The sequence below is a fragment of the Astatotilapia calliptera genome, chromosome 8 (assembly GCF_900246225.1).
Source record: "Astatotilapia calliptera chromosome 8, fAstCal1.2, whole genome shotgun sequence".
NCBI lineage: Eukaryota > Metazoa > Chordata > Actinopteri > Cichliformes > Cichlidae > Astatotilapia > Astatotilapia calliptera.
The window spans coordinates 3,755,748-3,770,316 of NC_039309.1; the positions used below are offsets into that span (position 1 = coordinate 3,755,748).

Below are 14,569 nucleotides of genomic sequence, written 5' to 3' on the forward strand. Positions count from 1 at the left end.
CTGCAGTAGGTCTCAAAAATTATGGGAAAGATTTATAATATATTTAATTTATTTTTATTACTGTGTAAGTACAAAAACAGCAAGCTTCTACTTTGCTTCTGCATTTCAACAAATAAAACATTTTATACTGTTCTGGGGTTTTTGTCTGTTTTATTTGTGTCTATCCTAAAACTCAAACTTTTGTATGCTTACATTTCATACATTCAATACATTTCATTACAGTAGATGTCTTTCTAAAAGTGCTCCAAGTTTAAGGATATATTTCTTCATCTTCAACGCCATGAGCTTGTACAGTACAGCACAACTACCTCGACTCTACTCCCTCAGAGGTTGACAATAAATGGACACACATGCTGGAGTTGCAAGTTGTCCTAAGCTGCTGTACCAGCAGAGGGAGATATTTTATTTCAAGCAAACGTGAAAATCATCATGTTTAAAAATGTTTAGAGTCATTACTAACACTGGGGTACAAGGAGCCTGAATTAGAGACTTCATACCTTCCTTGGTCACTAACGAGTTCTTAACTTTAAATATATATAATATAAAAATATATCAATGTGTGTCCATTTCACCCAATGGAGAGGCAAAGTGTAACATCCCATCAAATTACACACTTTGTTGTGATTGGGTTGACAAGTGTCATCTCTTCAATCGGTTTGACCCTGGATACTGTGGCTGCTGTGCTGTGCCTGGTATAACTCACAAAAACACACCTTAAAACACATGATTCATAGGTTGGTGAGGAAATAGGATCTTACTAATTTTGAAGGGCTTCATTAAGCCTTTAAAGAGCTTCAAAGTGCCTGTTGCTCTACATTATAGGACTCTGTAAAGCTGGGTTATCTTAATATTCATCAGGTTTCTTTTCAGCACAACCAATGATTAAAATAAAATGGTTAGAGAAAAAGGTTATTCACATCTGTCTCAGATGTTGCTGTATGTTATATATTATTATGTACAGCAACTCCTTAAGTTAACTTCAACAGGTCCTTCCTCTAAACCATCTGTTTATTAGACCACAGAGTGCTTAAGGAAATCCTTTCATTAGTTATTGCTTTGATCTAAAATACAACCAAACTTTTGCTATTAATGGCAAGGTGGCAGTAATTAAACCATTACTTAAAAAGCCATCTCCTCACCCAGCTGTGTTAAGTAATTATAGGCCAGTGTCCAACCTTCCTTTTATTTTAAAAAATACTGACACTCTTCTTCAACTACTGTACAAGCACTTAGTCCACCCCTACCTAATAACTCAGTGTACACATATACTGGTGACTACTTCCAGCAGGATAACATGAGTTATCACAAAGCTCACTTCATCTAAAACTGGTTTCATGACTATGAGTTCATTGTGCTCAAAGGCATTTACAATCGTCAGATCTCAATCTACTACGGCATTGTTGGAATGTGCTGGATGAGCAACCTGCAAATTTCCAATATTTGTTTATAGCTTGAAGCTGAATAACTCAAGAATGTTTCTGGGGAATTTTGGATCAGTGCCATGAGAAATAAAGTTAGTTTTGTAGGGATAAAAACGACAATAGAAAACTGAAACATTACAACACAAATAAATCACAAAAACACAGTAAACTCAAAATGCTGGGTCAACTGATCCAGAACCATGGCAACTGTACAATGGACTAATTCTTTCAGAAGTGCTGTGATGGTTATTTTGTGTCCATGTGAGATGTGGTTCCCAGCCTGTGTTGATGAATCTAAGAAATCTGAGGTTGTGCACATTTCACAGTTGTTGCTTCAACTTGGTACTGCTCCTTGCATCTGTTCGTTTTGTAGCCAAAGATAACTGTTGTTGTGAAATCGATAAGCTGGTCGGTTTCAGTGATCATAAGGATTTTCTGTGATGCTGCATTTACATCTTCACTTCTACCTAGTGCCCGTGAGCACCGCCAGCAGCCATCTGTGCCAGAGTGACCGAGCCCCAGGCTGAGAGGTCGAGGGCACCCCACCCCCGAAGGGGCCCAAGCGAGCCCCAGGTTCCAGGTCCCGACAAGCACCCACCAGGAGTGAGCCAGTGCGTACCTGGATGCCCATCCCCGCATAGCTTCAGTTCTATATCTCTCACTCATAGGTAGGCTTTAGGCAGGGGCCTAGCCTGGAGACCTCTACTTACAAACCTTTACTGGTTACATGCTCTGGTCAGAATTTGAACCCACAGCCTATTATTCAGAAAACCCTTAGTGTGACAAATAGGTATTTACTAGCTGGGCCCACATCCTCATTTTAGGTTTGACAGCATTTTAGTAAGTAAAGGTGAATGCTTTGACATTAATTGAGCTGCGGTTCGGTGAAGGCCTCGAAGGGGACTGGCGATGGCTCCTGGGCCTGGCAGATCCCCATGCACTGAATAGAAATGAAGAAGTTAAAGAATTGAGATCATGGAGGGTGGTGATTCTAAAGTGGTTAAAGTTTATAGGGAAAGAATTGGTTAATGTGGCTATAAAAATGTTTCAGTGGCAGTGGCACTATGGTCACAGTGGCTCAGTTTATAAAGCTGAAGTGGAAACAGGATTGAGGAAATTTACAACCATTACAGTCAAATCCTAGACAGAAAAATAAAATCAATGCAGCTCCCCAGTGACATTTTTAATCCAGTTGAAACACAGCTTCATACACTTAAACAAACTTAACAAATCCTTACATGTTCTAAAAACAAACAGTTTTACCCATGTATTATAGATGCTGTTTGACTGCTGCTATAATGTAAAAACAAAAAACTTCTCTTTCAACACGACTGCCAGGAGATTAAGATTTGGCTGCGGGGCGCTGCGAAATCTTAACATCTATCTAGATATCTATCTCTATCTAGATCTATCTAGATATCTATCTCTATCTAGATCTATCTAGATATCTATCTCTATCTAGATCTATCTAGATATCTATCTCTATCTAGATCTATCTAGATATCTATCTCTATCTAGATCTATCTAGATATCTATCTCTATCTAGATCTATCTAGATATCTATCTATATCTATATCTATCTAGATCTCTATCTATATCTATATCTATCTAGATCTATCTAGATATCTATCTATATCTATCTATCTAGATATCTATCTATATCTATCTATCTAGATATCTATCTATATCTATCTAGATATCTCTCTATATCTATCTAGATATATCTCTATATCTCCATATCTCTATATATCTATATATATATATATAGATATATAGATATATAGATATATAGATATAGATATATAAATCTTTTTTATTTAATTGTATGTTAAATATGTTAAATATTCACTTTACTGTATAACTGCTTTAGATCCAGATAATTTATTTTTGTAATTATTTTTAATTTCTTTTAACTTTGTCATTCTGTCATTCCACTTTAAGCTTTTTGTTAGAGGTTTTTTTTTATGTTTTTGCCAGTGTAACGTGCAGATTCTGAATTTAGAATTTAGTATAACAGTATTTTGTATAAAGATGAGACAGCCAACATATATTAACACAGCTGATTCTGTATGAAGAGCGTATAAGAACTACAAAATGAGCAGTTAAAAACAGAAACTAAACAAATAACAAATGAACAGCTACGTAAAACAGATGAAACCATCAAGACAACAGAACAGCTCCTGTTTCACCGACAGCAACAGTGTTTCTACAGTGAAACCAGAAGTTTCTCCACTTCCTCTCTCATCATCTGCAGCTCCACAGGGATTATCTTGCATTGGCTCGATGCTTCTTTAACACAGCGGAGAAACTCTGACTCGTCCGCCTCCATCTGACTGTGGTTCATCGTTTTCTCCATTGTGTTCACTGCAGCCAGAGTCTTTGCAGTCTGATTAGCGACGCCTTTCACAGCATCACAGGAGGCCATTTGGTCACAAATCTCTTGCACCGTTTTTAGCTCGTCCACCAGCGGTTCGATGCTTTTAATGAAATCTGCTCCAGTTTTCTGCATGGTGACTACTTCTTTCGTTAGCTTTCCATTTCCTTTTCGAACTTTTGTTTTAGAAGGAAAATCGATGGCTTTTCTGACCAGATAAACTGCAGCTTTTGTAGCATGCAAAGCACCAAAACCACCACCAACAGCACCACCTGCTGCACCAATTGACCCGCCAAATGTGCTACCAGTTGCACCACCAGTGGCGAAGCCAACAGTAAACCATAATGAATCACTCACGATCCCATGAGCTTCTATACCCGCTGCTAGAGCTGCAACACCAACTGATCCACCAATAAACCCCGAAAATGCTCCTCCCACCACTCCCCCAAAGACACCGCCTACAAAGCCCACAGTTGCACTTGCTGCACTAACGTTGCCACAAAACTTGGCATAAGTTGCTGCACTAACTGCTCCCAAAGCAGCCCATACACCACCAGTAACACCCCCAAAGACTATACCAATAGCCCCTCCAAACACACCTAACAGAGCCTGGGCCATCTTGTCATCCTCATGCTTTTTATCAACTAGAGCTGCTGCATGCATGAAATGCTCAGAAGCTTGCTGAAGATCATCTTTGCGTTGGCCATAGAGCCTCACAAAAGTCTCCAGACTTGTTCTGAGATTTTTACTGATGTCAGCCGAAGTGTTGAATCTCAATGTGCTCCACATTTTTACGTTTCTGCTGCCGCCCCCCAAAAAACACCTGAAGAAACCTTGGTGAGCAAAGTCGAGAGTTCAGGTCTTTAGAAGTTGTAGAAGATGCGTGAATCGAGGCTTGTCTTTGAAAAGGCCGAGGTTAATTTTTTTTTCTTCCTGCAAGTCAGAAACAAAAAGGATCTGAAACTTATGAGATAAACTATCATCATCTAAAAAGTTCTGTGCAGAAAAAATGCTTCAACTTGATCTTTTGGGGAATCTAAACTTTTTGGCCTAGACTGGGGAACTCGTCATAGGGGATTTTGAATTCTGATGCCACTGTTAGGTGTTTGCCACAGCTGAGCACTGCCAAGATTCTCTAAAGAATTTCTAAATATTGTTAGCAAACGTAGATTTAAATTAAAAGAAGAAAACTGTACATGTCATTGTTCAGCACCGTCTAAAACCAAATCTATAAGCAATTTTTAAACATAAACACCCAGCAGATGTGGCTGAAACGCTGATGTCATAACACTGGTAATTGATAGTAGAAATAAAATGAAGACAAACTTTTTCTTGGTAGAAAGTCCATGTTTAGGCAGGTGTGAAGAAATGCTGTAAACAAAGAAAGCTTTCAGAAATATAAATGATTGTTTATTGGCCCCAAATGTATTCTGCAGCAGGACAACGACCCCAAACACACACAGCCAAAGTCATTAAGAACTATCGTCAGTGTAAAGAAGAACAAGGAGTACTGGAAGTGATGGTTTGGCCCCCACAGACAACATCTTAACATCTCAACATCATCGAGTTTGTTTTACATTTCTCTTTTATCCATTCACTGCATTTTGTTGATCGATGAAAATACATGATTAACACTTCCATTTTTGAAAGCACCCTTTGTTTACAGCATGTTTTTCTCACCTGCCTGAAACTATTGCACAGTCCTGTGTATATGGACTGCTTTGCATGCTGTGCCTTCTAATAGGGCATAGCATAAGGGAAGCACGAATATTATAAATACAACTGGTCCCGACACAGAACCCTGTGGAACCCCATAACTAACACTAGTGTGTGAGTAGAACTCCCCATTTATATAAACAAACTGGAATCTAACTTTTTATATATTTATTTTAATATAAAAATTAATCTAATATACATTAACAATAATATTGAAGACATTATGATTATTCATCTATGATTAGTAGAGATGTTCAGAGTAAAATACTTCCCACTGAATAGCGTGTTTTTAATGAATGAGACTTGATCTGTGCTGCACATCCGTAGATATCTCTTGTTGACTTTTTGAAAGAGAAGTTTGCCAGTTTAACTCTAGCTGTTATTTCAGCTCTGCACAGGTAGATGGACTGGTTTATCAGTGGCTTCACTTTGATACTGAAACAATCTTAAACAGCTGAAGAATTCAAGAATTCATGCTTTAAAGCACTTTCAGCAGTATGTGCAACTACACATGCTCGCTGCACGATGTGCGGCATTTTTGTTTAAGTTTCCTTCTTTTGGCCAACGCTGTTGTTAACTTCTGTTCACAAACTTCCTTTCCAGATCGTTGTTATAATTTTTTTCTTCTTCTTTTTAATCAATCTAAAAAGGTATGACACTGTACCACAGACTAATGGGACAGGAGTGCAGAGGCTGTCCCTAGGATCCACAGTTCCTAAACATTACACTAATCTCACAAAGCAACCAATAACTGTGGACTCTGAAAACTATATGGTTTAAAACGGGTTTCCTTTGACCGACGCTCTCCAAAATGTCAAAATTAAGGTTGAATCATGCAAGCAGCTCTGAGAGCAGAGGTACCTGTAAAATTATGAATCTTCACATAGCAGGCACTTTTACTTATGTGACGGCTTTTTTTGTGTTAGTGTATGCAAGGAATTAACCCTTTAAGACCTACCATAGAACCAAGTCCGCCAGAGCTTATATTATATTTTTACATGCTGTGGAGCCATTTTTGGGAGCATTTCAAGTTGCTATACATCAATACAACCATTATAGCCCAGATTTTAATAATATGTATTCATTAAGTGCATAGTAATTACATAAATTGCAAAAAAGTGCAATAAACTACAAAAAAATTGAAAATCGTTTTTGCTTTTTTAACATATATTTGTAGTTAGAGAAATTTAAGAGGCTTATCCCTCAAAACTGTAAATACAAAAAAGTTGCACAAAATAGTTTCCCACCACAGGAAATTTATTTTGAGTGTCTTCATAGTTTTATTTTTGAAATACACCAATTTTTATACACTGCAGGAAAAATGAAAATAAAGATTATACTGCAAATTTGCAAAAAAGCAGCATATGCATCAAAATAAACTATTTCCAGCAGTGCAATATGAGTCCTAAGAATCCCAGAAACGACACAGAAAGTCATAAAGTCAAAGATAACTTTTAAAAAGAGCAGTATAGGCCCTGAGGCCCTGATCGCAAAAAAGACTACATTTCCGCGAAAATGACGTCACTTCCGGTTTCGGGCAGGTAATGGCGGAAATGCAAAAGTTCGCGCTGACGTCTATTCCAACGTAGGAAGTGTTTTGAACAGCTGATCAGATCGGTAAAGCGTGTTTCTGGAATATTATGTTTTTGTTCCTGCAAGCGCTTTTTATGCAGTTTTTGCAAAGCTTTATGTGGAAGGAAACCGTGACCGAGGACAAGCTGATGGCATCAGATGTAAGTACAACTCCTCCGGTTTCATATGCAAAAAAATTTTTTGCGCTAGCTTATGTGGTTGCAGTGCTACTGGGATTTAAAAATAGTTACGCATAACAGAGCGTTCCCGCTCCGATCGGCTCTAAAGGGTTAAGTTACGCAAGTGGCAATAAATCTTCAGAATATGTTTTTTCTCAGCTTGGCTTTTGACATATATAATTGCACACAAAGCTGCTATTGGATCACTGAACAAGTTAACTTGATAGTTTTGTGTTAAATTGAGTCAACGAGCTGAAGTGACACATTTTTGTGTGGAAAATAAGTGTACAAAGTATGAACTTGTTATGAATGAGGGATTAAATTTGACGTGCCGCTGACAAGGAAGCCGGAGTTTCAATTCAGTGCTTCTGTAAGTTCATCTGTACTCACTGTCTGTCGGCTGCCCCACTTATTTCAATGAAGCTCTGACTGCTGTCGGCTCAGCGATGCCTAGAAATGCGTCGTTCATATGGAATCAGATAAAGTAACGTATGCAGAGCGTGAGGTTTGTTCAGATGAGGAAGCAGGAAATGGAAGAGTGAAAGCAGGGCCGGGCTGTTACTAAAACAGTCCCAGATGCCTCTAGGGGGAAAAAAATGGGGCGTGTTTCAGCATGCAAAAGTAAAAAGGGGAGAACAGTTGATTGTAAGTGACGTTTAAGCATTAAAAAAAAATAAAAGTGTAAAAGAATATAATGTTAATAAAGAGGTTTATAAGGTGTGTTTTTCAGGAACTGAGTGTCTAAAATCAGTCCAGTCGAGCCGAAGGGGTCCGCCTGACAGCAGAGGATGAAGGTCAAGCTGAAGTCTGCTTTGCATAATAATTCACTTTCTGCTCTTTGTGGAGCTGATTGAGTCGCGGATCATCTTAAGCCTCCAGCTCATGTCCCTGAAGGTAAACAAAGAGCTCTTTAACACTGATTAGTGTCCACTGACACTCTGATCCCAGCTTCAGTTCATTAAAAAGGCAAAACTAGTGTGCAGACACATTTTATAAATGAATACAGGTCTTTGGCTAATTCACTGATCTCCTGCAGAAATGGAAAACGCACAAGACCCAAAATTTAAGGATCAACTGAGTAAAAGCATCTACATACAAAAGGATGAATAAATGTATTCAATGTAAATGTTACCAGATGCTACCAAGGTTAGACTTGATGAGCAGGTGAATGCTTGAGCTTTACAATGATTTTCAAAAATAAGCGTCAGAAATAGTTGTTTTATTTATTGATTTTTTATCTCAGTCCATGTGCATTTTTTCACCTCAGGTTTTTCCAAAATTATTTTAAAAAGCGTGTTAGATGGAGGAGTTGTACAGAGAGATGGCAACAGGCAGGAATGATTTCCTGTGTCGTTCATTATGTTCTATCATATGTGTATATTGTTACACTGGAGGATGTTTGTATTATAAAGGTTCATTTTTTGGCCACTCTGTGTACAATGTGAATGAGAGGGAATATCCCTGCCACTGAAGCCCCGCCCACCAGCAAAACAATGTTTATTTTGGAGGATCAGCAAATCAGAAGGAAGTCGAGGAGAGATAACCAAGTAATGTTTTTTTTTCCCCTTTTGACAACTGGGCTGCAGCAAATAGAGACGATTTAAATGATCTTATTTCAGTGGAGTTTTCTTTTCTGATTTGAAATAAATGACGCTGTAAAATTAAGTTATGATTCTTCACACTTTTAATTTTTTAAATGTTTAAACATGGCTCCAAATTTGTTATGTGCCATTGTTCTCTTTCTACTAAAGCTACAGCTCTATAGAGGCTGAATCATGGCAGTCCCTGTTTGTGGCCCTCTCACCATATTGAACTGGAACAGTAATAGTCCCGCCCTTCCACTCCATTCTTTAGCTTTCTGATTACTCAGATATTACTGTGCCTCCTTCTGTGTGAGAATCATCTAAAAACTAAGCACCAAAGGCATCACCGAGGTGAAAACAGTTGCTGGTTCATTGAAACACTGCGTACAGGTAAACATTGCAAACTCAGTGTGACTTTTGGAGGTCTAAGTCATCATTGTTGCAATAACAATATCAGGATATATCATTTATTTATTTTTTATTGTTCTCTGAAGTATTTCAGTCAGTGTACAATAGAGATAACAATTCTAGTATGCATTGAAAACCGTTTACACTTCAAAAAACCAAAGACTTCAGACTTGACTTGGACTTGTACAATAAAGACTCAGAGTCGAGGTTTGGGACTCGAGTCTTGCATCCAGCTGTAACAAACAATAAAGTTCAAATTTATCGACTTCAACTGAGCAAGTTTTCACTTTACTTGTTTTTATTCATGTTTATTGAAACAGTCCTCTTAAGTGAGTGTGCTCTAATTGTGGAGCATCAATACAGCACAAACCATATAACATAACACAAGTTGTTTTGGGGAGACCATTTGGTGTTTATTGGACGTTAGAACATCAATTTCAGCCGTTAGAGACTTGAGACTTGCAAATAATGACTTGTGAACAGCACTAAAACATCAGATTTTACTCCTAATTTGCAAGAACGTTTTGCTTGGTACCTTAGTTAATAAGCTGCCACACCGACTTTGTCATGGCTCGGGTTCAACTTCTGAGGTTTTAGTCTTCATCAGCAATGAAACAAACATTAATCCTAATAAAACCAAATATGTCGTTTGGGGGATTTTTTGGTTTTATTTTCACATTCGTTATTACTAGTTAGACCTCAGAGAGTTAATATACACTTTAATGTCAACCTAGAACTCTGTCATGAAAAAACAAACAAAGCTGTTGGAAAATGTAAAAATTGCAGCAGGAATGTAAACGGACATTTTTTGCTCACTTCCTGCTCCACAACTTACCAATTGGAATTTACATGGAGGAATGTAATGTAGTCACTGCCGTCCTTTCTCTGCTGTGGCACTCAGGAGAAAGGACCCAAGTGCAGAATTCAAACACGGGGATGAACTGAAGGAGGCTGCTTTACTGCAACTTACACAAAAAAACACTTAAAAAACCAAACTAAAACCTAGAAACTGGGACCTAAAAGCAAAACACTGGGAAACTAGGGATGGTGATCTCAGGGAGCCCAACAGGAGAAACCCACACAGCATAAGGAGACGACGCGGCACTAACAGAGAGAAACACAGGGCTAAAATACACTGAGGGATAACGAGGGAATGGACACAGGAGGAGAGCACAGCTGGGACTGATCACACTTGACAAGACAAGGGGAGGCTAGAGACACAGACATGAGACAAGGGACCGTCAAGTAAAATAGCATGAAAACAAAGGGCGCACAGAGAACACCTAAACACTGGAAAAAAAAAAACACCAAAAAACTAGAAAACACTAAAAATTGATAAACACAAAACATAAACATGGAGTCACCAGACATGACAGAAAGAGTTTGATGTGGATGGACCTCAGTCACGCGTTGGTCCCTTAATTGGCACTCAGTGATATGCACTCTGTAGTGTGTTCATTTACTCATTTTGTCATTGCATCACATCCAACAGCTGATCTGCATAAAAAAGGACATATTTTCATGCCAATGGAAAGAAATTCACAAGTTTTTTTTTTTTTGTTTTTTTCATTGGACACATGTGTGACTACCTATCAACAGACATTGTATCGTGCTCTCAGGGACTGACAGGCTGGCTGACCCTTGGACAGTCTTGCCACTTCTTGGTATGGGTCATGTCACTGTACTTGTGTTTCAGACTCTGTCATTTTATTATTCGATTATTCTTGTTCACAGTTTGGGTTTTCTTTAGCTCTTGGTGATTGTAGTCCTTTCCCCCCTTAGTAGTTATCTTGGCGTGTGTCTACATCTCCCCGTGTAACTGCTTTCAGTGTTAGTTCCACGTTTCTTAGTGTTTTAGTTCTCATTTCCAGTGTTTTGTTTGTAGTTGTCATTTTCTGTGTCTAGTTTGGATTTTTGTGAGTTTATGTTTATGAACAATTCTCCCCAGTTACTGCGTTAAGCTTGTGTGTCCTCAGTCTAAGTTTCGGTCTGTGTGTTTCTTGTTTTGTTTTCATAGTCCTTGTCCTAGTATCTAGTTTTTCTTTCCCTTGTTTTATTTTGTCTTTTAGGCCCAACAGTGTTTCCACCAGTTCCCCATCCTGTCATGTTCCTGCCTGTGTATTTTAGTCTTCCCCTGATCGTTGCTGTGTCACACCCTCTCCGTGCTGCGTTTTCTCCTTGTGTTAATGGTGGCTTTCGAGTTCTCTGTTCACAGTTTTGTTTTATAGTTTCCCAGTTTTCTAGTTGGTGCTTATTGCTTCGAGTTTCTAGTTTTGTTTCCTTGTATTCATGTTTGAGTTTTCCCCAGCAAATAAAGCTGCCGCTTTGAGTTTAACTTTTGCTCTATGAGAGTCCTGCATTTGGGTCCTTCCTCCTGCCTGCTGCAGCACACATCATCACAGTGCACACCAAGCTTTGGTACCTTTCTGATTTTGAAGCTTGTCTTTGGTTATTTAGTGGCTTTGTCTACCATTTCAATAGAGTCTGAGGGGTTTTCACACATTGACAAGTTTTAGACGGTAAACAATGTTAGATTTTAAAGCAAAATTGGAAAAAGAAAAATCAGAATCTGATGTATTGTATTTTGGTTTCAGTTCACTCCATATTAATTCAGTTTAATTCTGGCTAATTTGCTTTAAATTGAGTTGAATTTTTTCTATGTTGTGATTTGGTTTTTGAGTGTGTGGGCAAGCTTGTGAAAGGGCATTATTATGCCCATTAGTCCACCTTACCACCGCACCTGACTGTTGTGCAGCCCGTGGAACAAATGATCCTGAATTCACTCTTACTTTTCCTGTTTTGCTTCCACCACAATAAAATCACACTTCATGCAGAGCTTGCTGTCTCTCTCTCTCTTTCTCTCAGTTTCCCGTCTAAAAATCAGTTTTCTACATTATTCGCTTGCTTGTTACGCACAAGTCTACCGTTGTTTACAGGCTGTCGGCCGATGTTTTTTTCCTTTTACTTACTTCCGAAAAGAAAACCTCATTTCTGCTGTTTAATAGGTTACTGAACAAATTTAAACTTTTTAAAATTATGCAAAATTGCAAAAGGCTCAGCTGTGTCTCTAATAAAACCTCTGTAACTTTGCTCTGCTTCACTTCAGCAGCATCAGGTAATGTTCATGTGTTGATTAATGGTTTTCTTTCATTTTTGATCTACTGCAGAATATTTTAAGGCCATCTGCTATAAAATCAGGCCAGGAAAGTCGCCTTCATGTTTTTCTGTGTTTTATCCTGTTACTTTGACACAAAAGCATCTGCTGTGATGCTCACACCTTTGATAAAGTCTCGCAAGTGTCAGCTTTCTTTTTATAGAAATAAAGATATGGAAATGTACTGATACGCGATCAGAATTACAATATTTTTGACTGTCTGAGGCAAAATTGACCCGATTCAAATCGAATTGAATTGGATCGAATCGATTGGAAACCTTGTGAATCGAAATCGAATCGATTCTAGAAATCAGTGACGATACCCAGCCCTAGTAATCAGGGGGAGTGGAAACACATGAGGAAGCAGCAGACACAAATGAGCCTAACGACGTTACAGCCGAAGGGAACCTAAAAACAATGATAACGACACAACAGACTTTTACAGAACATAAAACAGGAAACACTCAGAACATACAATAATCAAAGAATAAAACTAAAATACACAAAACACTGAGTTGCAGATCCAGTACTGTAACAATAAAATTATATTAGTACATAGAAATACAAACCTTTTTTTATTTCTTATAAATCTTCTTGGGTTTAATCAGTTAAGTAGAACATGAGCTGAGAAAACTCTGTTTTCTGTTGCTTCCGTTGTAGAGGGTGACTTGAGTATAGAAGAGGTTACAGTGGGAGAAACTTTAAGTCCATCACAGTACAGCAAACTAACCTGTTCATCCTGCATTAACCTGCAGTAGTTTCCTGAATATTTTCGTTGAACCTTTGAGGGCTTACATCTAAGCTTTATATTTCCAGTTTATCAATCGCCACTGAGCAGTCCTTATCTTTAAATCGAAGCGCTCTTCTTCCTGGTCTGTCATGCCTTTCTTATCTTTCTCCATCTCTGAGTGAAGTTCACTGTTTCTTTTCTCTTCCTGTAAAATACAGCAGCTGCACCTTTAGCTAACAACACACTGTGTGACAGACTGCACACAAACAGGTTGTGTGTTTGCTAATGTGTCTCAAGCTGATAAAAAGGTTGCATTTCAAATAACTTGAGATTTAAAAAATATCACTCCCTTCATGCCAAAGTACCGCAACTTATGGACCCCTGCAGTCCTTAAATATTGATAAATAACCCCCCGGCCCACTTTAACCCCTGACTGTGGTACAGCAGTCCCTCGTTTATCGCGGGAGTTACGCTCCCGCTCGGTGAAATCCGCAAAGTAGCCGACTTCATTTTTTACAATTATTATTATTAACCATTTTAAGGCTGTAAAACCCCTCACTGCACACTTTATACACTTTTCTCAGACAGGCAGGAACATTTACACACTTTTCTCTCTTGTTTACACACCCTCAGTCAAACCTTCGTAGAAAAATAAGTCCACTATTATAGAATGAAACCAAAGATCAAACCCTGTTTTCAGGTCCAGAACATGAGAATAGAGCAGCTGTGAGAGAATTCAACATTAATGAATCAATGGTACTGAAGTGGAGGAAGCAAGAAGAATGAGTTGAGTAAAGTTTGACTTATCTGAATGTTTTGTTTCGCTTAATGAGCCGTATAGTCTGGGAAATACGGTAACTTCTACCTTCCTTTAGCATGTCCAGAAGTCCAATTTTTTTGTGCGATGGTTATCATCATCCTCTGCCTTCTGGGTGCTACTGCAGGTGCCTTTGACAGTGCAAAACGTTTCCTCGACATTGTTGTGTTTGTTGGGGGGAAAACTTACAAACATACAGTGCAGCACTTCAGAGTCACACTGCTAGCAATCAAAGATTTATCTAAATTTGACAAACTGAACACATTCTGTACTGGACAGGAGACACGGCACAAGATTGATTGACAATGTTCTACAGCCAATCAGGACGGAGAACACAACGTGCTGTAAAAACAAAAAGCATGCAAAACTGCACCGAAAAAAAAAAATCAGCCAAGCAGCGAGGCAGCGAAAGGTGAACCGTGTTAAAGCGAAGGACCACTGTATACAGTTTTGCCTCTTTTATCTCTTTTTACCTGGTGATTAATACACAAACAGGATTCCCTTTGATGTTTTACTGTTTAGGCGCAAATCAGTTTGATGTTTGAAGGTTCGTAGTGACTTGAATAACTAACTAATAACTAGCCTCAAATACCTTAAACTAAAAGTAACAAGCCT

At 38.5% G+C, this 14,569-nt stretch overlaps 1 protein-coding gene across 2 annotated transcripts; it reads right to left on the reverse strand.

Annotated features, from left to right (window-relative positions):
- Positions 1–3,270: 3,270 nt before the first annotated feature.
- Positions 3,271–10,553, reverse strand: LOC113028466 (keratin, type I cytoskeletal 9-like). 2 transcript variants are annotated; one of them, XM_026178754.1, is made up of 3 exons: positions 10,089–10,553; positions 7,653–9,880; positions 3,271–4,728 (listed from the first exon to the last, which is right to left on the reverse strand). In XM_026178754.1, the coding sequence occupies exon 3, from the start codon at positions 4,582–4,584 to the stop codon at positions 3,628–3,630; it is 957 nt and encodes a 318-aa protein (XP_026034539.1). In that variant the 5' UTR covers positions 4,585–4,728; positions 7,653–9,880; positions 10,089–10,553; the 3' UTR covers positions 3,271–3,627. The 2 variants fall into 2 exon arrangements, with proteins under 2 accessions (XP_026034539.1, XP_026034540.1); XM_026178755.1 differs by lacking the exon at positions 7,653–9,880.
- Positions 10,554–14,569: the final 4,016 nt, after the last annotated feature.

Coding starts and splice junctions, on each gene's coding strand:
- LOC113028466 (XM_026178755.1), bottom strand. CDS start 4,584: ATGTGGAGCACATTGAGATTCAACACTTCGGCTGACATCAGTAAAAAT.